We start from the raw sequence: 24921 nt of genomic DNA on the forward strand, positions 1-24921 counted from the left end.
CTACCATACGACCCAGCAATCCCACTACTGGGCATATACCCTGAGAAAACCATAATTCAAAAAGAGTCATGTACCTAAATGTTCATTGCAGCTCTATTTGCAATAGCCAGGAGATGGAAGCAACCTAAGTGTCCATCATCGGATGAATGGATAAAGATGATGTGGCACGTACATACAATGGAACATTACTCAGCCATAAAAAGAAACGAAATTGAGTTATTTGTAGTGAGGTGGATGGACCTAGAATCTGTCATACAGAGTGAAGTAAGTCAGAAAGAGAAAAACAAATACCGTATGCTAACACAGATATATGGAATCTAAGAAGAAAAAAAAGGTCATGAAGAACCTAGGGGTAAGAAGGGAATAAAGACACAGACCTACTAGAGAATGGACTTGCGGATATGGGGAGGGGGAAGGGGAAGCTGTGACAAAGTGAGAGAGTGGCATGAACATATATACACTACCAAACTTAAAAAAGATAGCTAGTGGGAAGTAGCTGCATAGCACAGCGAGATCAGCTCAGTGCTTTGTGTCCGCCTAGATGGGTGGAATAGGGAGTGTGGGAGGGAGGGAGGGAGGGAGACGCAAGAGGGAAGAGTTATGGGAACATATGTAAATGTATAACTGATTCACTTTCTTATAAAGCAGAAACTAACACACCATCATTGTAAAGCATTTATACTCCAATAAAGATGTTAAAAAAAAGACAACCATATCTCCAAATAAGGTCTCATTCTCAGGTACTGGTGGTTGTGATACTTGAATATATGAATTTTGGGAGAACATAATTCAGTCTGTAACAGATAAGGGAGGACTTTTGCCATGTTGTCTTTTGTCATTGCTGATAATGGAGCTGGAAAACAACTCCATTACTTCCCTATTTTATATTTAATTGATTTTTGTAGTGCACCACGTGCCTTCTCATTTCTTTTGTGTATATTTTTAGCTATTTTCTTAGTTGTTACTCTTGGGATTATAATTAATATCTTAAACTTGTAACACACTAGTTTGAATTAATAATACCACTTTAACTTCAGTAATGTACAGATTCTGCTCCTGTGCATCTACATGCCTCCCCATATATATTATTATCACAAATTACATATTATATATTGTGTGTGCATTAACATAGATTTATAATTATCATTTTATACATTTGTCTTTTAGATCATATAGGAAGAAAATAGAAGTTCCAAAACAAAAACAGAACAATGTTGGCTTTTATATTTATTTATGCAGTTACTTTTACTAGTGTTCTTTACTTTATCATGTTGCTTGAGTTATTGTCCAGTGTTCTTTCATTTCAGCCTGAAGGACACTTTTCAGTATTTCTTACAGGCAATTCTAATAGCAGTGAACTTCCTCCATGCTTACCTGGGAATATCTTAATTTCTCCTTTTTTTGAAAGGATAGTTTTGCCAAGTATAGAAATCTTGGATGACAGGTTCTTTTTTTCTTTTTAGCACTTTAAATATGTCATCCCACTGCTTCTGAACCTCATGGTTGCTGATACCAAATTGGCTGTTAATCCTATTATCTCTTTGTACATAACAAGTTGCTTCTCTGTTGTGGCTTTCAAGAGTTTTCTTCTTGTTTTTGGCTTTCAAAGGTTTGAATATAGTTCCTCTATATTTGAAAGGTTTCAATATAGTTTGAATATAGTTCCTCTCAGTATGGGTCTCTTTGAGTTTATCCTACTTGGAATTCATTGAGCTTCTCAGTTTATCTTTTCCTGTGTGTGGACTCAAAATAATACCTGACGTACCTTGGTTTCAGCCTGAAGAACTTCCCATAATATTTCTTATATGGTAGGTCTGCAGGGAATGGATCCTCTCAGTTTTTGTCTAAGAGTATCTTCATTTCATCTTTACTTTCTATATATAATATTTTAATTAATAGCCTATTTTTTTAACAATTTTAGGTTTACAGAAAAAAATTGAGAAAAAAAGTTCCCATATATCTCCCTCACTCAACCCCCAATTTTCCCTGTTATTAACATCTTGCTCTCTTGAAGTACAATTGTTAAAACTGATGAGCCAATATTGACACATTATTATTAACTGAAATCCTTAGTTTACATTAGAGTTCACTCTTTATGTTGTACATTCTATAGGTTTTGGCAAATGTATAATGACATGTATCCATCATGTATACCAATCTATCATCATATATACCAATATACCTTGTATCCTGCAACCTTTCTATAATTGCTTATTAATTCAAGGAGTTCTATAGATTTTTCAGGATTTTCTACATAGACAATCATGTCATCTATAAAGTAAGGTAATTTTGTTTCTTCTTTCTCAGTATATACACCTTTTTTTTTCTTTTTCTTGTCTTATTGCATTATCTAGGACTTCCAGAATGATGTTGAAAAGCAATGGTGAGAGGGAATATCCTTGCCTTGTGCCTGATCTTAGTGGGAAACTTTTAGTTTCTCACCATCAAGTATGATGTTAGCTGTAGGTTTTTTGTAAGATGTTCTTTATCAACTTGAAGAAGTTCCTCTATTCCTAGTTTGCCGAGAGTTTTTATCATGAATGAGTGTTGGATTTTGTCAGATGTTTTTTTCTGCATCTATTGATATGATTATGTGATTTTTCTTTTTTAGCCTGTTGATGTGATGGCTTACATATTAATTGATTTTTGAATGATGAACCAGATTTGCATACCTGAGATAAACCCTACTTATTGTAGTATATACATTGTTTTATTTCTTTGCTAATGTTTTATACAGGTTTTTGCATCTATTTTCACGAAAAATATTGATCTGCAGTTTTCTTTTCATATAATACCTATGTCAGGTTCTGGTATTAGGGTAATACTGGCCTCATAGAATGAATTAGGAAATACTCCTTCTGCTTCTGTTTTCTGGAAGAGAACTGGTATAATTTCTTCCTTAAATGTTTGAACCCATCTGGTCATGATATTTTCTACTTGGGGAGGTTATTAATTATTGACTCAATTTCTTTAATAGATATAGGCCTATCCAGATTGTCTGTTTCTCCTTATGTGGGTTTTAGTAGACTGTGTCTTTCACATAATCAGTCCTTTTCATCTAGCTTATCAAATTCATGGGCATAGAGTTGTTAATAATATTCCTTTATTATCCTTTTAATGTCCATAGCATCAGTAGTGATAACCCCTATTTCATTTCTGAAACTTTGTAACATTTTTGTCTCCTCTCTTTTTTTCTTAGTTGACCTGACTAGAGGTGTATTAATTTTACTGATCTTTTCAAAGAACCAGTTATTTATTTTGTTGATTTTCTCTATTGAAGTCCTATTATCAGTTTCATTGATTTCTACTGTAATTTTTATTATTTCTTTTCTTCTTACTTTAGATTTAATTTGCTCTTTTTTTCCCTAAAGTGCAAGCATAGATGATTGATTTAAGGTATTTCTTCTTTCCTACTATATGCATTCAATGCTACTGCTTTTACTATATCCCACAAATTTTGGTAAGTTTTGCTTTCATTTACATTTAGTTCAAAATATTTTTAAATTTCTCTTGAGATTTCTTCTTGACCCATGTGTTATTATGGAAGTGTGCTGTTTAATCTCCAAGTGTTTTGGGGATTTTCCAGCTATCTTTCTGTTGTTGATTTCTGGTTTAATTCCATTGTGGTCTGAGAGCATACATTGTATGATTTCTGTTCTTTGAAATTTGTTAAGATGTGTTTTATGACCCAGAATGTGGCCTGTCTTGGTATATGTTTCACATCAGCTTGAGGATAATCTGTCATTTGCTGTTGTAAGATGAAGTCGTCTGTAGATGTCAGTTATATCCAGTAGATCAGTGGTGCTGTTGAGTTCACCTGTGTCTTTACCAACTTTCTGCCTACTTGACCTATTTCTGATAGAGGGCTGTTAAGGTTGCCAACTATATAGTCAACTCCTCTATTTCTCCTTGAAGTTCTGTCAGTTTTTGCCTCACATAGTTTGATGCTCTTTTGTTAGGCATATACACATTAAGAATTGTTATGTCTGGGAAAATTGACCCTTTATCATTATGTAATACCTCTCTTTATGTCTGATAATTTTCCTTACTCTGAAGTCTGCTTTGACTAAAATTACTAAAGTGACTCCAGCTATCCTTTGATTAGTGTTACTATGGTATATCTTTCTCCATTCTTTTACTTTTAGTCTGTGTATGTCTTTATATTTAAAGTGGGTTTCTTGTAGACAGCACAATTATCTTATTTTTTGATCCATTCTGACAATCTGTTTTTTAACTGATGTATTTATACCTTTGATGTTTAAAGTAATTGATATAATTTGATTAATATTTACCATGTTTGTTACTGTTTTCTATTCATTACTCTTGTTCTTTGTTCCTGTTTTTATCTTCCAGTCTTTTTCTGTCTTCTCTGGTTTTAATTAAGTATTTTTATATGACACTATTTTTTATCTTCCCTTAGTATATCAATAATCCTATTTTTTAATATTTTTAGTGGTTGCCCACTAAAGAGAGTTTGCAATATATATACATACACAACTAATCCAGGTCCACTTTCAAATAACACAATACCACTTCCCAGGTAGAACAATTACGTTATTACAGAATATTTGCAATTCCTACCCCCATCCCTTCCTTATAACATTGTTGCCATTCATATTACTTATCCATAAGCTGTAATCATGGAATACATTATTTTTATTAACAAACTGTTACCTGTTAGATCAGTTGAGAATAGAAGAAATAAAAGATTTTATTTTGCCTTCATTTATTCCTTCTCTAACACTCTTCCTTTATATAGATCCAGGTTTCTTATCTGTAGCATTTTACTTCTTTCTAAAGAACTTATTTTAACATTTTTTGCAAGGTGGGTCTACGGGTGACAAATTCCCTCAATTTTTCATCTAAGAAAGTCTTTATTTCTCCTTCATCTTTGAAGGACAATTTTGCTGGGTACGAATGGAATTCCAGGTTGGTAGTACTTTTCTTTTAACATTTTAAATATTTCATTCCATTCTTTTCTTGGCTTGCATAGTTTCTAAGGAGATGTCTGATAGAACTCTTATCCTTGCTCCTTAATATGTAAGGTATTTTTCCCCTCTGGCTTCTTTCAAGATTTTTCCTTGATCTTCTGCAGTTTGAATATGAGATAACTAGGTGCAGATTTGTGGGTATTTATCCAGTTTTGTATTCTCTGAGCTTTTTCAATCTGTGAGTTTGATGCCTTTCATTAATTTGGGGGGATTCTGTTGTCATTATTGCTTTAAATATTTCCTTGGCTCCTTTCTCTCTTTACCTTCTGATATTTCTATTATGGGTCTATTGCTCCTTTTGTAATTGTCCCATAGTTCTTGGATATTCTGTTCTTTTTTCTTTTAGTTTTGGAAGTTTCTACTGATATATTTTCAATCTTCATTGATGGTTTCCTCAGCCATGTTCAGTCATTGATGAGCCCATCAAAGGCATTCTTCATTTCTGTTATGATATTTTGGCTTTCTACCATTTCCTTTTGATATTTTTCTTACAGTTTCCATTTCTCTGCTAACATTATCCATCTATTCTTTCATGTTGTCCACTTTTTTCATTAGAGCAAGTAGTATATTTATCATAGTTTATTTATATTCCCAGTCCGATCATTTCTACATCTCTGCCATTTCTGAGTCTGGTTCTGATGCTTGCTCTGCCTTTTCAAACTTTTTTTGTCTTTTAGTATGACTTCTAATTATTGATTGAAAACTACACATGATGCGCTAGTGAAAGGAACTGAGGTAAATAGGCCTTTAAAGTGAGATTTTATTTTCATTTGGCTGTGTTTACTGTTTGCTGTAGCTGTTGGAAATTGAAGGCTAAACGTTCCTTGGCGTGCTTGATTTTGTCTGGCCTATTTTCCTTGGATTTCCCTATAGACTTCTTAGATATCATCTGAGATGCACAGTTCTTCCAGTTGTATTCCTCATATTATAATACAGAAGCCTTATTGATGTAGTGGCAAGGTGCTGGGGGACTAGAAGTGTTCTATAGTATTATGATTAGGCTTAAGGTTTTTATTGAGCCTGTGTTCCTGGGCTGTGCCCTACACAAGTGCTTCTCAATTTTGTTTTGTTTTGTTTTCCCCTTTACATGGGACAGGAAAGCTAGAGGGTGCTAGAATTGTGTATTTCCCTTCTCCAAGATTGGTTGGGCTCTGGTAATACCCCAGTAGGTTAGGCTCTGGTACAATAGTTTCTCTTGAGAGCAGGCTTTGTTAAGAAGAACAGAATATTCTGGGCATATTTGAACATGACTCTTCTTCCCTTTCTCCTGCCAGAAGATGAGGGGATTTTTCTGCAATCACTGTGAGAACCTGATAGGGCTTCTGGTAATAAAAGTCATAAAAGTGTGGGAGTCTCTGCCAAGACTGGGCCCCTTTGGAATTTTGAACTCTCAAACTTGTCCCACTGAGCTTCCAACAGTTCATCAGTTTAAGTTCAAGTATTGCTATCCTAGTCCTAGTTCCCACAAAGTTTTCCTCTCCTGCATTTCTACTCTGGTACATTGTACACAAGGTTTCCAGTTTCTCTGGATCCTCACCAACATTCATTATTTTCCATTTTATTGATAATAGCCACCCTAATGAGTGTGAAGTGATATCTCATTGTGGTTTTGATTTGTATTTCTCTAATGACTAGTGGTGTTGAGCATTTTTACATTTGCTTATTGGCCCTTTGTATATTAGGTTAAAGCATTTGTATATTACTTTGCCCATTTTGTAACTAGCTTGTTTGTTTATTGTTGAGTTGTGGGTGTTTTATATGTATTCTTATTATTAATTCTTTATCAGATATGTGATTTGCAAATATTTTCTGCCATCCTCTAGATTTTCTTCACACTCTATTGACAGTGTCATTTGATGCATAAAAGATGTTAGTTTTGATGAAGTTCAATTAAACTATTCTCCCCTTTTTGCCTGGGCTTTCAGTGTCATATCTAAGAAATAACTGCAAAATCCAGTGTCATGAAGACTGTCTCCTATGTTTTCTTCTAAGACTTTTATGGTCGTCACTCCTACGTTTAGTTCTTTGATCCATTTTGAGTTAATTTTTGCATATGGTGTAAATTTAGGATCCAACTTAATTCTTTTGCATATGGATATCCAGTTTTCGTTGCAATATTTATTGAAAAGTCCTTTTTCCCCATTGAATGGTTGGTACTCTTGTCAAAAATCTGTTGTGGATATTCGAGGGTTTATTTCTGGGCTCTCTGTTCTATTCCATTGGTCTATATGTCTTTATGCAAGTACCATATTCTTTTTGGTTATTGTTGCTTTGTAGTAAGTTTTGAAATCGGGAAATGTGAGTCCTTCATATTTGTTTCTCATTTTCAAGATTTTTTTGGCTAATAGGAGTCTCTTGGGATTCCATATGAATTTTAAGATGGATTTTTCTATTTCTATAGAAAAAGTCACTGGGATTCTGATAAGGATTGCATTGAATCTGTGATCATTTTGGATGATATTGTCATCTTAACAATATTAAGTCTTCCAATCTATGAACACAGGATTCTTTGCATTTATTTAGGTCTTTAATTTCTTGTAGCATCATTTTGTAACTTTATGTGTACAAGTGTTTTACCTCCTTGCTTAAATTAAGTATTTTATTATTTTTGAAACTATTGGAAATGTAATTGTTTTCTTAATTTCTCTTTTGAATTGCTTGCTGTTCTTGTATAGAAATGCAACTGAATTTTGCATGTTGATTTCATATCCTGAAATGTTCCTGAATTTGTTCATCAACTCTAACAGGTTTTTTTGTGGATTCTTTAAGGTTTTCTGCATATAAGATAATGTCACCTGCAAAGAGAGATAATTTTACTTCTTCCTTTTTATTTGGATGCCTTTTATTTATTTTCTTGCTTAATTGCTCTGTCTAGAATTTCCAGTAATATGTTGAATAGAAGTGGCAAGCATGGACATCATTGCCTTCTTTCTGTCTTAGAGGAAAAGCTTTCAGTCTTTCACCATTCAGTATGATGTTAGTTGTGGATTTTTTTTGACCTAAAATCAGGGAGAGTGGGGTCTGCTAATATTCCCCATCTGTCAAATCAACCCAGAATATATCTGCCCTAGGAAGCTGGGAAGGTAAGAACTGCCACTTAGTTGTCAAACCAACTATAACAGCTCTCCCACGATATAGATGTGTGCCAGAAAGGGGGACTGCACTCTTCACCAACTGTGCTGCCTATTTTGCAGAAGTTGTAGGTAGGGAAATGGGTGCTTCCCTGCCTCCACTACCCACTTGATATAGGCCTTCTGTAGCACAGAGCTGTGGAAAATGGTATCTGCCTATTTTCACCATCTGCCAAAACTACCCAGAAGAGCTGTTCCGCTCTAGGTATCTGGAGATATGGGAACTGCCTGACACTCAGCTCCCAAGCTTGCTTAAACAGTTCTTCCACAAGGCAGAGCTGTGGATATGAGTATAGTGCCTAGCTCCAATACCAGGGCTTCCCACTGTTCTTACTTATTTTCAATAGATTTTGTTGAATGAATACTTCTCAGTCTGTTATAAACCCTTTGATCAATCTCTAGAACATTTGAATGGTTGTACTTACTAATACTGACAAATTTAATAGTTGTCTCTCCAGGGGAGAGACTTCCATAAGGTCCTCACATTGGCATTCTGGATGGATTCTTACTATCTTGATGGTATCTTTGACACACAAAAACTTTTAATTTGATTAAGTCAAACTTATCTCTTAAAATTTTCTTGCTTGTGCCTTTTACATCATATCTAAGAAGGCTTTGCCTAACTCAAGATTACAGAGGTGTACTCCTGTGCTTTCTTCTAGTTGTTTTAAAGTTTCATTTCTTATGATTCAGTCTTTGATCCATTTTGAGTTAGTTTTTGTGCATGGTGTGAGATAGGGGTCCAAATTTATCATTTTTCTTTTGCATATCCAATTTTTCCATCACCATATGTTGTAAATGCTATTACATGAGTCTTATAATTCATGAATACATATGGGATATTTTCCATTTATTTACCTCTTCTTTAATTTATTTTAGCAATGACCAGGGATCAAACCCAGACCCCCGGCAGTGGAAGCACAGAGTCCTAACCACTGGACAGCCAAGGAATTCCCTTTAGCAGTGTTTTTTAGTTTTCAGTTTACACATCTTATACTTCTCTTGTTAAATTTATTCCTAAATATTTTATTCTTAAGTCTATTGTGAATAGGAATAAATTAGGAGGATGGGATTAACATATAAAAAGAAAAAATCTATTGTGAATGGAATTGATCTTTTACTTTCATTCTCAGATTGTTCCTTGCTTGTATATAGAAATAAAATTTATTTTTATATGTTGAACCTTGTATTACTTTTCTATCTAGCATAACAAATTTCCACAAACTTAATGGCTTAAAACAACACACTTTTATTTCACAGTCAGAAGTCTAGGTACAGTGTGGCTGGCTCAATTGGGTTCTCTTATTAGGATCTCACAAGGCCAAAATCAAGGTGCTGGCAGGGCTGCATTCCTTTCTGGAGATTCTGGGAAAGAATTTACTCCCAAGCTCATTCAGGTTTTGGCAGAAATCATTTCTTTCTTAGACTTTCTATGTGACCTTTCCATCTTAAAGCCAACAATGGTGGTTTGAGTACTTCTTGTGTTTCAAACCCCTCTGACTATTCTTCCATCAGCCAGAAAAAATTCTCTGCTTTTAAGGGCTCATGGGATTATACTGGGTCTGCCAAAATAATCTAAAATAATCTCCCTATTTTAAAGCCAAATGATTAGTAACTTTAATTATATCAGCAATGTCCCTTTTGCAATGTAATGTAACATTCACAGGTGTAACTCCAGGAGGTGAAAATAAGATCATGTCATCTGCAAATGGAGATGGTTTCACTTTTCCTTTTCCAATTCGGATGCCTTTTATTTATTATTTTGTCTAATTGCCCTGGCTATAACATCTAGGACGATGTTGAATAAAAGTAGTGGGAGGAGACATCCTCGTCTTGTTCCTAATATTAGGAAGAAAATATTTTGTCTCTCTCCATTTAGTGTGATGTTAGCTGTAGGTTTTTCATAGATGCCCTTTATTAGGTTGTGGAAGTTCCCTTTTATTCCTAGTTTTTTTTTAGGATTTTTATCATGAATGAGTACTGTATTTTGTCCATTGCCTTTCCTAAATTTATGAAGATGATCATGTGGTTTTTGTTCTTTATTCTATTAATATAATATATTACATCATTTTGTTTTTATGTTCCTAGGATAAATTCCACTTGGTCATGATATAATGATTGCTAGTGTTTTGTTGAGAATTTTGCATTTATATTCATAGTATTATTTCTTCTTTAACTGTTTGGTAGAATTCATCATTGAAGCCATCCGGGCCTGGGGTTTTCTTTGTGGAAAGATTTATAACTACTCATTCAATTTCCTTATTTGTTACCCATCTGATTTTGTTTAGAGAGATTGTATCAAGTACAGTGGCCCAGTAGTATACATTAACTGGCATTGTTGCTGATCTGGCCCACTGTAGATGAGCTGAATACAATTGTCATTGTTAACTTACGTGGTTGAACAGTTAGAATAGTTTCTTATGCTGGTGCTTTGGAAATCATGTCAGATATAGTCTGATTGTAAATCATTTAATTTTAACGAGTAGTTTTAAAATTTAACAATGCCTACTAGCCTTTTTTATCAGAAACCTTATAAACCCTTTCTTAAAAATCAAAAATGCCTAACAATCTTTAATTTTAATGTTTTTGAAGATTTTGCAAACTTTTCTTACTCCTTGCAAAATATATGCATTCCAGATGTAGAAACTTGTCCTCTGTCCTCCTGCTTACTACAGTGCTGCTTCTGTTGTTTATATTTTTTCCTCTAAATACAAGTTTTCCTACTGGCTGTTTTTATATTTCTTTTCAGTGGAAATTCTGATATATGTTGGCTTGTTTTATTCAACCTGTAGACATTGACTGACTGCTATTTGCCAGGTGTTGTGCTAAGAGCTCTGATAGGAAAATTTTCTATGAGTAATCAGATTAGCTTGGCATATTACATGTATATTAAAAAAGTAACCCTGTGAAAAGGTATATGAAAATCTAGATTTAGGTTCATAAATGGACTACTAGGAGTACTGGTAATGTTTTTATAATAGTCCAGTGAATGGACTCACAACACAGAGTAATTTGTACATATTTCATTTTGAAAAGAAAAACAAGAGGAGAGAATAATGGGATCTTACAAGTAAGCAGAAGAATATAGATACACATAGTTTACAAAGCTCTTCAGTTCATCTTGTAACATAGTCTTGATTCTTTCTCTTAGACCAGAAGATCAATTCAGAAGTTGTTAGAGTGGGAAAACAACAGATTATATCACAAGGTAAGAAAGTTTAAGCAAGTAAGTGTCCCATTCATACTTCCATTAATAAATTGAAAAATGGGAATTTTTCAGGCCACAAACCATGGATTAGAGAACTAATACTCAATTTTTAATATATACCCTTTACAAAGTATTTTTAAATGCAGTGTTTTGTATCTTATTCCTGGATTGTTGTTCGGCAATTTATTCAAATGTGTAGGTAATAATTAGTGTAAATTGCTATCAAAATTCTTAACAAACTTTACTTTCTTAGCTTGCTTTGCACTGGAAGTTGACTAAAAGGAAATGTGAAACTAGCAATATGATGGAGTATGTAAGTATGCAGTTACCTTTAATTACATTGTTTGGATTCCATCCTGAATGTTACATTGTACTATATTTATCATTTGTCAAATCGTCTTTCTACCTTTTTTCTCCTCAGCTTGAACTTTTGTCATTTGGAACATAAAGGTTTCCTTTCACGTTTTTTAGATTTGTAGCCAACATAAAATATCTTGAAAGCTGAGAATTATTTAGATCTTAGAAAAATCTTAGCTAGTATGCTCAGATGAAAACATTGCATAACCTTAATCTTTTTAACATAGGTGCAAACCATCACATATGGTGATGGGCACAGCTGCTGTTGAACAAAATATTTCTAAATGTAATCTTGTCAAAACTTACATAAAATAGGAATTGACTTCTGAATTCTGGATTCCTTTCCCTGACTTTTTTTCTTAGCTGATATTTAACTTTCAGTGAAGAAACTATAGATCCTAATTTTTTTTTTTTTTTTTACTAAAAGCTATGCAATCTTAGTCATAAAGCATAAATCCACATATAACCAATGTGACAAATTCAGCATCATTAACATTCAAAAGAATATGAAATTTATCCAAGCTTTAAATACATGTAGTATTTACATGTACAAGCTTTTATATACATATAGTATATATTTAATAATAACATTCCATTTCTATTTCATAAATAAGGATTATTATGTATCTTTCTCCACTTTGAATAGTTTTGGGGAAAATGTGGAAATGACCACAAATCTAAAATTCTGTATAGGTAAAATCTTATATAAACTATTGTAAGTTTATATAAATTTATAAACATCTTAAGTTTTTAATATTATATTTCCAAACCTGTTTTAAATTAAAATGTTTAATCCATTTGAACACTTTATTATTTTTTACAAAAAACTTCTAAAAGATAGTAATACTCAACCGATATTAGCTGCTTTAATTGAAAAACAGAGGGACGTAATATATGTAAAGGTATTTCTTCTAATCCATGTAACAAAATTTTAATCCCTTCGACTTTGCTAAAAAAGAAAGGGGGGAGATTGAGGGAAGATGGGAAAGACATTAAAATGTAATAGGGTTTGCTTTTCTGCACCTAAACAGTTACTGTAAATCAGGTGATAAAAACTATTAGCTACAGTAAGTAATTATGTTTTCCAGTTTAATTGCCAGTCTAATGATAATTTGTGGTGAGTTCCTTTTGTAACTGTTTTCTATATTTCACTTGCTTTATAGTACAGGATCAAAATATAGGCCTGTGAAAAATGATTATAGATTCTCTGGGTTATATATAATTTATAATAAATGAAAATTATTTTGTCAATATATTCTTGTTTATTTTTATTTTACAGGTAATACTAATAGAATTCTTACCAAAATATCCCATATTCCGACCTGACTGACGGATTTTATTCAGTCACTTCTGTATTACCTGTCATTTCCTACCCTTAGTGCCTTGTAGATGATTTTGGAATGAAGATGGTCTCCTTTGCTGTGTTCATCTTATTCTTTATAATGGTAGAATATTCTCCTCACACTTTCATTTGTGTTGGTTTAAGAAGAAATTTTGCACATCTTTTTTGTTGTTAAATGAGGCTTGTGTTTTGCACTGTCAATTTTTAAATAAATACACACACAAACATACATATATGTGTATATATATATATATATTGCCACTAAAAATAAACATCAGTGCTGGTGTTTAAAAAACAAAACATGTTCTGAGCATGCTGCCTTATAATTTTCATACTCACTGTTTCTAAATATGCATCATTTTTCTAGGCTACTTAATGCTCTGTAATCCCTTACTGGACATACGTAAATAAGCTTTTGGTAGCTTCTAGAAATGGTTTTACTCTTACCTGCTTTTAAAGGACATGTAATTAATAGCACTGGTTTTGTCCTGCACTTTGCTAAATTATCACTTATGTTAGTGGATAAAATATTTAAAATCCTTAAGACTTGTAAATATTGTCTCTTTGCGTAATGTAAAATGTGATATGCCATGGTTTACAGAATGTAATGTTACTCTTAATGTATTGCCAACGATTCTGCATAGATTTTAATATGAATTAAGTTTGCAAGCATCCTTTTGAATGTAGAGACTGTTAACATGCTGTTTTATGGCAAAGCCATAATAAGTATGTTAAAAATTTCAGGTGTGGGCAGGTTTGCCCTTTGTAATGAGTGGATTAAAATTGAAATCATTGTCTGAGATCTGCATTGCACCTGAAACCAAGAACCTTATTTTTTCCATTTAATTCAGTAAATCCCATTTTGTCCTCTACTCGCACCCCCAGAAGAATTCATTTGACATCTGACACATTTCATAGCCTCAGTCTCCTCATTTATTTCCCTTTATGTATCCTTTCCTTCATTTAGAAATACACACAATTTTGACCTTTAAGGAATGTTTCAAGATTTCAGACGTCTTAGGAGGTGTCTAGACCCCACATGAAAGCCACTGCTAACCCCTTTCTGGAGTTATGATAATCTACTTTGAGAAAGAGAGCTAACTGAAAAGCTGTACCTAAAGTGGCTGATTCATAATTGATTAAATACTCTTAATCCTCTTTTTGAGGATCCTTTGTAAACATTTGGATATTATTAATGAGGAAAGATAAGTATTTAGACAAAAGTATTTTAGTTTATAAATTAGCCACACGTTGCCTTTTCATTGGTATGTGCATATTTCTCTATTTCTCTTCACATTATTATGAGAGCACCACACTCAATTCTTCTAGATTTGAATTTTTAACATAATGAAAGCTTTACATTGCATTAATTCAACTTCAAATTTGTGCCTGTATATAGGCATTATTTGTAATTCCTAGTGCTAAAAATAAAAGTATCTGGGACTGAATATTTTATTTATCATCTTAGTCTTAATTGCTTTTAGTAAACTTTTTAAGGCAAACATTCATCCCAGTAAAGAGAACAATCATTTCTTCATACAAGGTCAAGCCTTTTAAAGCCACTTTTTAAATTTATGCCTAATTTGAAATCCACAGTCCTAGACCAGTAAAAGAAGAAGGGGAAAAAAAAGATACTGTTTGATATGTGACTGTAATTTTTTGCACAAACACTTTTCCACCTCCCTCTGTAGAACCCCGTTATTACCCCCATGCCACCCAGAATCTCTAACTTTTAATATATTGTGTGTGCCTGCAAAAATCATTTGTCTGTCTGCTGCAAAATTGAAGGTGTATTTTTATAGACAAAGTGGAAACCTCTGAAAATGCATACCAAATGTCTTGTTTTCTAGATAAGGTCAGGGAAAAATTGTATCTATGGTTTATGTTCCAGCTAGTATCATCAGGTTTGTGCGTCAAACTGTGACAGTTTAATACCAAATTTGATTTCTAGCATAGTATAGAATTTCTAATTATCACTGATAGAATAATTACTTTTAAGTGTCAACCCTTATAATCTCATTTTTTCCTGTAAACTTAGAATTTGGCCATATGATGGTCATAGTAACTTTTTCTGCCATGTATAAATCACACTTGTTTTGCTCAAAGAATAGCAGGAAGTAGTGAATTGTTTCCATAAAACAAATAATGAGACAGGAATAGAGTGCATCTGGAGGTGACAGAGTATATAATTCAAGTTACAGTAGTATTTATCATAAAAAGCATTTACCAGCATGTGTAAACTTAATTTCAAAACCTCCTCTAGGGTACTTCACTGGCGGTCCAGTGGTTAAGAGTTCGCCTTTCAATACAGGGTGTGTGGGTTTGATCCCTGGTTGCAGAGCTAAGATCCCACATGCCTCGCAGCCAAAAAACTAAAACATAAAACAGAAGCAATATTGTAACAAATTCAATAAAGACTTTAAAAAATAGTCCACATCAAAAAAAATCTTTTAAAAAAATAAAACCTACTCTAATAGCTCTTAAATTTATTATCTTACTGTTCATTATGCTGGTCAACTCATTTTCTTGAACTACTCAGAAAATACGCAATTTTCTTTTTTTCTTTCTTCTATGACTGCTTTTTCAAACTCTTTTCCTTTGGAGGGGACTGATTAGCAGTTGAGTGTTTTGGAGTCCTTTAAGGGATTTGTTTTTGTTTCAGTGGTGTTGGCAGCAGTGAATGCTAAAATGACAGAGTACACTGTGGACATTAACTTCTCCCCTATTGACCTTTTTTGCTTACATCCTCAGGATACAACATGTCAAGTTAATAAAGTATTTTTGTGACAGTTGTTTTTAGATTGAAGAAACCAATTTTGAATTTCTTTGTTACGTAATATTTCTTTATGAAACCTGCGTAGATGTTTCCAGAGAAAATAACATGTATCTTACGAAGCTTTGAGGTTACAAGTTAAAACTGTTCCTTCTCTGACTTTCCATTATGCATCTCCACCTCCATAAATTGTATATAAAATGAAATAAGCTTTAACATTTTTCAGCTACTTTTTGTTCCCTTCTACCTGCTATGTTAATTTAGGAAGAGACCATTGTAGTTAAATGTTAGAAGTAGATGGAGAAGTGCCTTGTCTTCTTTGAATAAAGATAACATTTTATGCTGAAGGAAGCAGAATGAATGAATTGGTAAATCATTATATTTAAAGCCATCGTTTTCAGCTAAGTGTAAGAATATTTTGGTAGTACATTATATTTCTTCTATTTATTATTTAAAGCTTGTTTCCTTGGTTTCCCCCAATCATGAGATATATTAGTGAGAAAATATTACAGAACAGGACTGTCAGTCACTTACATAACTAGTATAATTCTAATGCTAGTAAACATGTAATTTAACATGGTTCTGGAAAAACAATGGTCTTTGAAGCTCTACCAAAACCTACTTAAGTATTTAACACACATGCAATTCCTATTATTATGACCTGTAAACACTAATGTCTGATCAGCTAATCAAACTGTGTTACTGTTTAGCACTCTACCATTTTAATGAAATTTATTCTTGTTTTTTTCATAATTTGAGTGAAGTTCCATGACATTTGTAAGCCTTCAAACAAATAGGGATTTATTTTTAATGTAAGAGAGCTTTAAAAAAAATCATTAGAATTTAATTTTGTTTACAAATAAATTGCCACTTAAAAAATCAAAACCCACTACTTAAACATAAAGCCTCCAAATAGTATTTTATTAGAATTGATTATATTGACCTGAGGGGATATAGAAATTGTATACACCCATTTAATTGGAGCAGTTTCACATAGTGGAAATACTTTCTGCTAATTTGATAAGATGCTCAAATTCATTGAAATTAGGTCCTCTTACGCCTATAAAATTCTGCTTTAATCCATTTTGCAACAATTGTCAAATTGTTTGGGTTACTTTAAATGGTGAACTATTGGAAAATTTTCCACAAAAAATGAATAGATTTTATTAATAATACCTGTTCATGTAATATGTGGACTAAATATAAGGAGATACATATATATGTATGTATATGTATACATCTCCGTATCTTGCCCCCAGTTTCTCTTTCCTGATTCTGAGCCAGCCTTTTCATGTTTATGATGGCAACCTGAGAATATGTTCCATTTTCTGTGGACTTTGTCAGATTCATACTATATGAGGAAATGATCTAATGGGCTCCAGGCAAGTCACTTACATTACATGTCAGTCTCTTCATCTGTAAAATCATGGGGTTGAACCTAGAGCTGGACAGAAAATTAGAGGTCACCTGACATTCTGTGATTCTAGGAATCCTTAGGGAATGTTTACAGGATGTCAGAATGATTTTTCACAAATCTACTACCCTTGGTGGAAACTCTCAGTGCCCTGCACACAGTAAACGTTTGATTTGCCAACTGGCTCCTAGCTGATGTGTGTTCATATCACACAGACTCAACCTGATGCCTGCTAGACCTCAGCCCCTCCATGGTGATATGAATGATTGCAGTTTCCCTAGGAACTGAGGAATGAGGTCTATGGGCTTTACCTACATGGAATCTGACTATATGCAGTTGGTACCTGGGCAAGAATTATGGCTGTGACAACAATGGAGATATGATAGGACCCACTTTGACATTAATGTGAAAAAGAATTTCATATCCTATCCAATATCTGCTTCAGTGTCTTATTTAGTTCCTTATCCTCAAAAACATCTGTTGGAACAAATTGGTAATATTAGATGGAAAGGAAAGTGGTATAGAAGTCAAACCCAAGTCACTTCTGGTTTAATTCGTAGCTCTGCTGCTTAATTCCTCTGTACCTCATGTCCTCATTGTGGAAGTGGGGACAATAATCTGGACCTACCTCACAGGGGAATTGAGGATTTTTTCATCTATTAATGTGCTTTTGAAATTGACTGAAGGATATATTGTACATCATAATTTGGTAATTTCTAAATAGAGTCCTTTAAATCTATGTTGTTATGTTTTCTTTCTCAGTCACACCTTACAGAATGAGTATTGTAGTTAATCTATTTTTTGGTAGTAATTTTTGTTACTAATCCCTTATGTGTTAACATGGGTAACTGTGTTATATTAATACTTGATTTAGGGAGGAAAAGCACGTGGATATAAACCAATGGTTCTCAATTTAGGGCAGATGAAAATAGCAGTGGGGTCGTTCTTGAACCTTTTTTAGTATTTCAAAAAGTTATACTAGAAACCATACATTTACCCAAAATGTTCCTACTGCACAAGCCAACTAAGACATTGAATTACGCACATTTGCTTATATTTCTTTGATTCTAACATTGGTTATCATACACTGATCAGAAACTGTGAATGGTGGTTATGCTTTTGATTAATTTTTTAAATGAGAAAGCCTATTGTTACATGCAATTTAATAAATAAAATACTTGAAAATATGGGGAAGGAATAATAAAGGGATCCTTATGGTAAAAATGTTGGGAGCCACTTTTATAAAGGAACCAAGATTATTTGACCTCAACAGGTTGCTTACCTAGTCCCTAAATAATGAAATGCTAGAGTGTGTGTGTGTGTTTTGGCTAGATTGGGCTATATAACTTCAGGTTAGAATTTGTCTTCATTTTTTTCTGTTTCAGGATGATATAACTGAGCTAATTTATCTGGGTGTGTATGTGTAAATCATACATACACATACATATAGGATCGCAAATGTGGAAAGTGTTATAATGTCATGTTCTAGCATTGGAGTAAATATCAATATCTTAGTCTCAAAGTAGTTCTGTTTATAAAGTCAACATGATGAGTCAAGGCAATAATTTATCAAATGTTCCTTTTATTCCCGCTTATTTTGTTTGCTTTGATCTTTGCTTAAGTTTTTAATTTTTCATTTTTATAGTAAGCAAATAGTGTAAAATTGATTTAATACCTGGACTTTGAAACAAGTTACAAATGTTTGAAATTATATAATCTACAAGCTACTTTGCCATCCTTGGACTAGCCACGTACAAATATGAGTCTCAGCTACAAAAACAGGAAATCCTAGTAGCTAGAAGGTGGGCATTGATAGAAATATTTGTTTGAAAAGCCTAGGATTTCTACTTTTTGGCAGAGGATTCCTGTTGGGACAGTTTTACCAGAAAAGGATAAAAATGAATATGTCCATTTAAGCCAAGAACTTTCGTGCATCTTGTATTGTTATATAGCCTGTGGAATGAATCATTTTTCTCCCTTGAGTTTGGGAGTGACTCCCCTGGAAGAACTCAACCTATATACAGCTGTGCCAAAATGAAGGATACCTGCCTCTCTGAAACTTTCACTGCTGCTTCTGTCGTTGTTCACTTGTCAGATATTAAATTTTATTATCTCAGGATGCAAAATTATAATAAAGTGCAAATCTGTCTTAATGAATTGTGTGTTCTTTGGTGCATCTTCCTTTCTTCCTTCCATTTCCTGCTTTCATCATTATAAAGTAATTAAGGATTCCTTTTAAAATGTTTGTTTTGCATATTGCCCCTTCCCACATTTGCTAGTGTTATGTCTAACCCTGTAAGTAATTCATGCTATCTGTTGGCTTTGGGGGCCTTTGTTGTGCCCAGTGTTCGGCATTTGGCTAAGTAGGAATTTGTTTCTAAACAACTTTGCATTCACCCTGCATGCCTACTTGTGAACTATAAAAATAAAAGTACAAGTGGAGTTCCACCTTACCGAGCATAATGTTTTAGTGCAAGAAATGTTGAAATGTGAAGCTACTTGGTGCAAAAGTTTTGACTCTTGTTAGCAGACTATATAAGACACTCAAGTGTTAACATTCTACTTGAGTTATTATTACTCAAGGTGATTAACATGCAATAATATTAGATTTTTTAAAAACTTATCCCAAACTTTTGCAAATTTAGCAAAACAGCAAATATAATATAATAAGAAAAACTGTTTGATGTTTCCCAGTATCTTTGGTAATTGTACTGAATATTTCAAAAAGACTTTAAATTTCAAAATGTTAAAGCAGAGATGACACACTTAAACCTACAGAGAAGTTTCAAGTTTTGTTTTAAAATCCTTTTTTGAAACTTTACTATGTGGATGGATAAAAATCTATACTTTTCATTGATAACTTCTTGGATGTGGAGTAGGATATCTATGTAGGAAATACTTTTACATTGCATTTAATATTATTGAGGGCAGAAGCCACATGCCTTTAAATCTGTCATTAAATAACATTTACCACTTTATGGGATGCTTTACTTATCTAAATGTAGGAAATTCTCTGGGAGATAGAGAATTCTTCAGTTGTAATTACCATAAATCTGAGTTGTAATCCCTGTTCTATCACCTGAGTGACCTCTAGCAAAAATCAGGACACTCAGTGAGCCTGATTTTATCCATCATCTCCAAGGTAAGAGGTTGAGTTAGATCAAGGTTGCAGACTAAGCTGTAACCAGTCCTCAGGCACACGTGTCTTTTTGACCTGCAGAATTTTTTTCACACATTTTGAATTAGTTGCCAGCATTTAAGAGACTTCACGTAGAAATCCAGATTTCTGGTTTCCCTTGAGAAATTCCACATGTGAACAATCAGCAAGAGCTGAGTAGCAACCTGCCCCTTTTTGATGGAGCATTTATTTTCTTACTTTTTTTTGTGGGGGGGTGGGTGCAGGGGGAAATGATTGATAAACTTGACCACGTAGAGTTGAAGCAAAATTGATCTTTACACATACCACAAAGACAATGCCAACAAATGGGTGTGGAGAACATTTGTGCAAATACATGTGTAATAAGAATATTGACATCAGCATTGCTCATTATAATAACAGAACATTTGGAAAATATAGCCATTAAGAGGTACCAGGGGGCTTCCCTGGTGGCGCAGTGGTTGAGAGTCCGCCTGCCGATGCAGGGTACACGGGTTTGTGCCCCGGTCCGGGAAGATCCCAGATGCCGCGGAGCGGCTGGGCCCGTGAGTCATGGCCGCTGAGCCTGCGCGTCCGGAGCCTGTGCTCCGCAACGGGAGAGGCCACAACAGTGAGAGGCCCGCGTAACGCAAAAAAAAAAAAAAGAGGTACCAGGTAAGTAAATTTCTGTACATTCACACATTGCAATGCTATCAATTTGTGTTTTGGTTTATTTTTTCTTTTTTTTAATTAAAGTATAATTGATTTACAATGTGGTATTAGTTTCTGGTGTAAGCAAAGTGAGTCATATATATATATATTCTTTTTATTTTATTATATATATATATTCTTTTTATTTTATTATATATATATATTCTTTTTCAGATTCTTTTCCATTATAGGTTATTACAAGATATTGAATATAGTTCCCTGTGCTATACGGTAGGACCTTGGTGTTTTTCTATTTTATATATATTGTGTGTATATCTGTTAATCCCAAGCTCCTAATTTATCCGTCCCCCCCCTTTCCCCTTTGGTAACCATAAGTTTGTTTTCTATGTCTGTGAGTCTGTTTTTGTTTTATAAGTAAGTTCATTTATATCATTTTTTTAGATTTCACATATAAGTGATATATTTGTCTGACTTCAGTATGATAATCTCTAGGTCCATCCATGTTGCTGCAAATGGCATTATTTCATTCTTTTTATGGCTAATATTCCACTGTATATATATATACCACATCTTTATCCATTCATCTGTCGATGGACACTTAAATTTCTTCCATGTCTTGGCTATTGTAAATAGTGCTGCAGTGAACACTGGGGTGCATGTTTCTTTTCGAATTAGAGTTTTCTCTGGACATATCCCCAGGAGTGGGATTGATGGATCATATGGTAAGTCTATTTTTAGTTTTTTAAGGAACCTCCATACTGTTTTCCATAGTGGCTGCACCAGTTTACATTCCTGCCAACAGTGTAGGAGGGTTCCCTTTTCTCCACAACCTCTCCAGCATCTATTTTTTTTGATGATGGCCATTCTGACTAGTGTGAGGTTGGAGCATTTATTTTCTGTTTTTCCAATGTCATTACTATTCCCTCTTGTCTCCCTGAAACTCAGGTTATTTTGTTTGTCTTATGGTATAGTTAGAAAGGAAGCAATATATTTCTTGAACTCGTATCTCTTTCAAAATTATGGGAAAAATACAGACCATGATAGCTACGTGTATTATTTTTTAATATTTGGTGGGGTAGGGGATGGAGAGAGTGCCTTTTTTGTGGAAAGGAAGTGTTTTCTTACAAATGACCTATGTGGTTGAAAACTGTCACCTGCCATATCAGTAAACAAAGGATGCTGCAGCCATCAAACCAGCAACCACTGCAGCCACCCCCAACTGTGCACCCTGAGGGGATTCAAGATGGAGAAAAGCAGGATACTGCTTATCAAAAGAATGATTTCAATGAGCCCAGACTCTTGCATCTACCCATATAGATAAACACTAAATTCATTAACTTGAGATGTCCGGCTTTCTTTAATTAACTGTAATCTTTTGATGTTCTGACTACCTGGTTTTTATTGCAAAACTCCTATATATCCTGGCTCCTCCCTTACCTCTTCAGATCAGTCCCTCAGAGCTCTCTGAGAGGCTGTCTTCTGGGTTTAAGACCTCAGTTTTGTCCACCAAATAAAACATAATTCTCAACTTTTAGGTTGTGCATTTTTTTCCGTTGACACCTACTGCATTCATTGATGTTACCTGGTGATAATGGACACTTGATTTAATGATTCCATAAACTAGACAATCTGTAAAACCTCATTTAATTCTGACATCCTGAGTGTCCATGAGGTGATTTTGTAACATTGGTATATTTCAAATTAATTGCCTTTTAAGGTCTGTATATGATGATGAATTGATGGTGTTAATAAAACTGGTCACACTTCCAAGTACAATAGTGGCATCAAAGACCCCATCTAGTGAAACACAGCCACAAGCAGGGAGGACCAACATGTTATTTTAGAATTGATCTTTACTTCATAACTTTCAACAAAATTTGGTCATCCATCCAAAGCAGCACCTGCCTTGTTACCTCACAAGAGTAATATTGCCCAAGGTGATAACACCATGTTAAGAACTCTAGGTAGGAATCTATAAAACCTGTCCTATGTATTGTTATTTAGATAGGACTCCTGATTGTTTTTTTCTCACACTATGTTGAACCAAAATGATATTAATTTTTTTAAAAGACATTTCAAAAATAAGTTAGACTCAGTATGTTTAGATAATGCAACCAGAACTGTCAGTTTATGATCTAATAAGGATCTGTATTAGGGTCTGATGGATGGAAAGTATGGCCATTAAGATAACTTTTTCTTTATTATAAAAATACTTGCTTCCACTAGAAAATATATGAAATAGAAGTGTGAAGAATAAAATTAAAACCTGCCATAATTTTACCATAAGCTACCATTTTAATATCTTTAAATTGCATAACATTTTTATATGTGTGTATAGTGCTTTTAGTTTTAATTATATTGTATATTGTATGCTGCTTTTACACTTTCATATTTTCCCATGTCAATACATAACCTTTGAAACTAACAGCAGAACAATGTTCGAATATGCCATAATTTAGTCATTTTGCTTTGGTATTTAGTCTGTTTTCAGTGTTTTGCTATTATAAATAATGACTTCATCAGCATCTTTATACATAAATCTTTACCACAGTCTGATCATTTCCTTTGGATATATTTTTACAAATTGATTATTGGGTGAAAGGGTTGAAGTCTTTATAGCTCTTGGTATATATTTCAAAATTGCTTTAGGAGAGGCATGAGAGATATGACACACAGAAACTGAGTATTTCTGTCTTCCTCTGGATAGATGGGGAGAATTAAGAGCAGGAATTAATATAGACACACTACTTATTAATACACACACACTTAGAGGTGCAAATTGAGGTGGGGTACTGGTGAAAATTGGAAGGATCAAACTGGCATCCCCAGCAGCTACAAATAGAACAGAGGATCCTTGCTCCTCCAATCGAGGGCACGTGGAACACCATCCTCAGCCCTGCAGAGCTGTCCCTAAAAGTCAGTGCTAGTGGCCTTATCCCTTGAAGGAAGCCACCAGCTCTCAAATTCTATGATTTACAGACCTCTGATAGCTCAATGAAAAGCATCTGCAAATACAATTTGTGACAGTCTAGAATTATCTCCTCTCTCTTCTTTCAGCAGTCAGATGGGAAAGCAAGCTGCCTAATTCCCTCTCAAACATCGACCACAGGCTTCGATCGCCATGTTTGCCTACTGCTTCCCATGACAGCTTTTTAAATTTGACTTTATGAAAGAGACTTTAGTCACAAATTATTCGCCATATTCTGTGTTCCTATAGTGTTCTCACTCCCTTGAAATTGCTGCCTCTTACCGCTTTACCAATTGTAGGAAGGCTGTCATGATTCAGAGAAAGAAGCATTGGATTTATATTATATTTATTGTAGACCTGGCCTTATGCTTCCTTCCTGCCATTTCCGTCTAGACAATCTTGGGAAAGTAGTTTAACTCTTTTAGCTTTGGTGTGACAGGAATAATTACACCTAAGATAATTGTTAGAACTAACAATTATGCAAAAGAGCTGGGAAGATATCAAATCACAATATTTTTGCTTCTAGTGAAGAGTAATTTCACAATCTATGCCTTCTGATCGGTACGTTAATCCAATTCTTTCATCAGGATTGTCTACACTACATATATTAAACATGTTGACCATTCAAAACTCCACCAAGGTAGTGGGTCTTAGTTCTTTTTACTTAGGGGCTCTCCTCAGGTTCTTTTGCCATTCTTTGTACACGTGTCATGTGCATGGCCCCTGCCGTGTCTACACAGCATGTGATCTCTACCTTCTGGGAGCTAACTTCTAAGGTGGCACACTTCGTTATTTCATTCTTTCATTTATTCAGTCAGTATTTAGTAAGCATTTAATATGTGCCAGGTTCCGCATTAAGCATTCTTCCTACACTGTTTTTTTTTTTTTTTTTTGCGGTTCGCGGGCCTCTCACTGTTGTGGCTTCTCCC

General features: G+C 34.0%; 1 protein-coding gene across 1 annotated transcript in view; it reads left to right on the forward strand.

Annotated features, from left to right (window-relative positions):
- Window positions 1-19319, forward strand: part of CHIC1 (cysteine rich hydrophobic domain 1) — a 54351-nt gene extending 35032 nt beyond the window's left edge. Inside the window, exons 4-6 of the mRNA XM_024129532.2 lie at window positions 11274-11330; window positions 11584-11643; window positions 12967-19319. Coding sequence (XP_023985300.1) covers window positions 11274-11330; window positions 11584-11643; window positions 12967-13017 — 168 coding nt within the window. The 3' untranslated portion in view covers window positions 13018-19319. The remainder of the gene's footprint in view (window positions 1-11273; window positions 11331-11583; window positions 11644-12966) is intronic.
- The last annotated feature ends 5602 nt before the right edge of the window (window positions 19320-24921 follow it).

This window comes from Physeter macrocephalus, chromosome 21, assembly GCF_002837175.3.
Source record: "Physeter macrocephalus isolate SW-GA chromosome 21, ASM283717v5, whole genome shotgun sequence".
NCBI classification, from domain to species: domain Eukaryota; kingdom Metazoa; phylum Chordata; class Mammalia; order Artiodactyla; family Physeteridae; genus Physeter; species Physeter macrocephalus.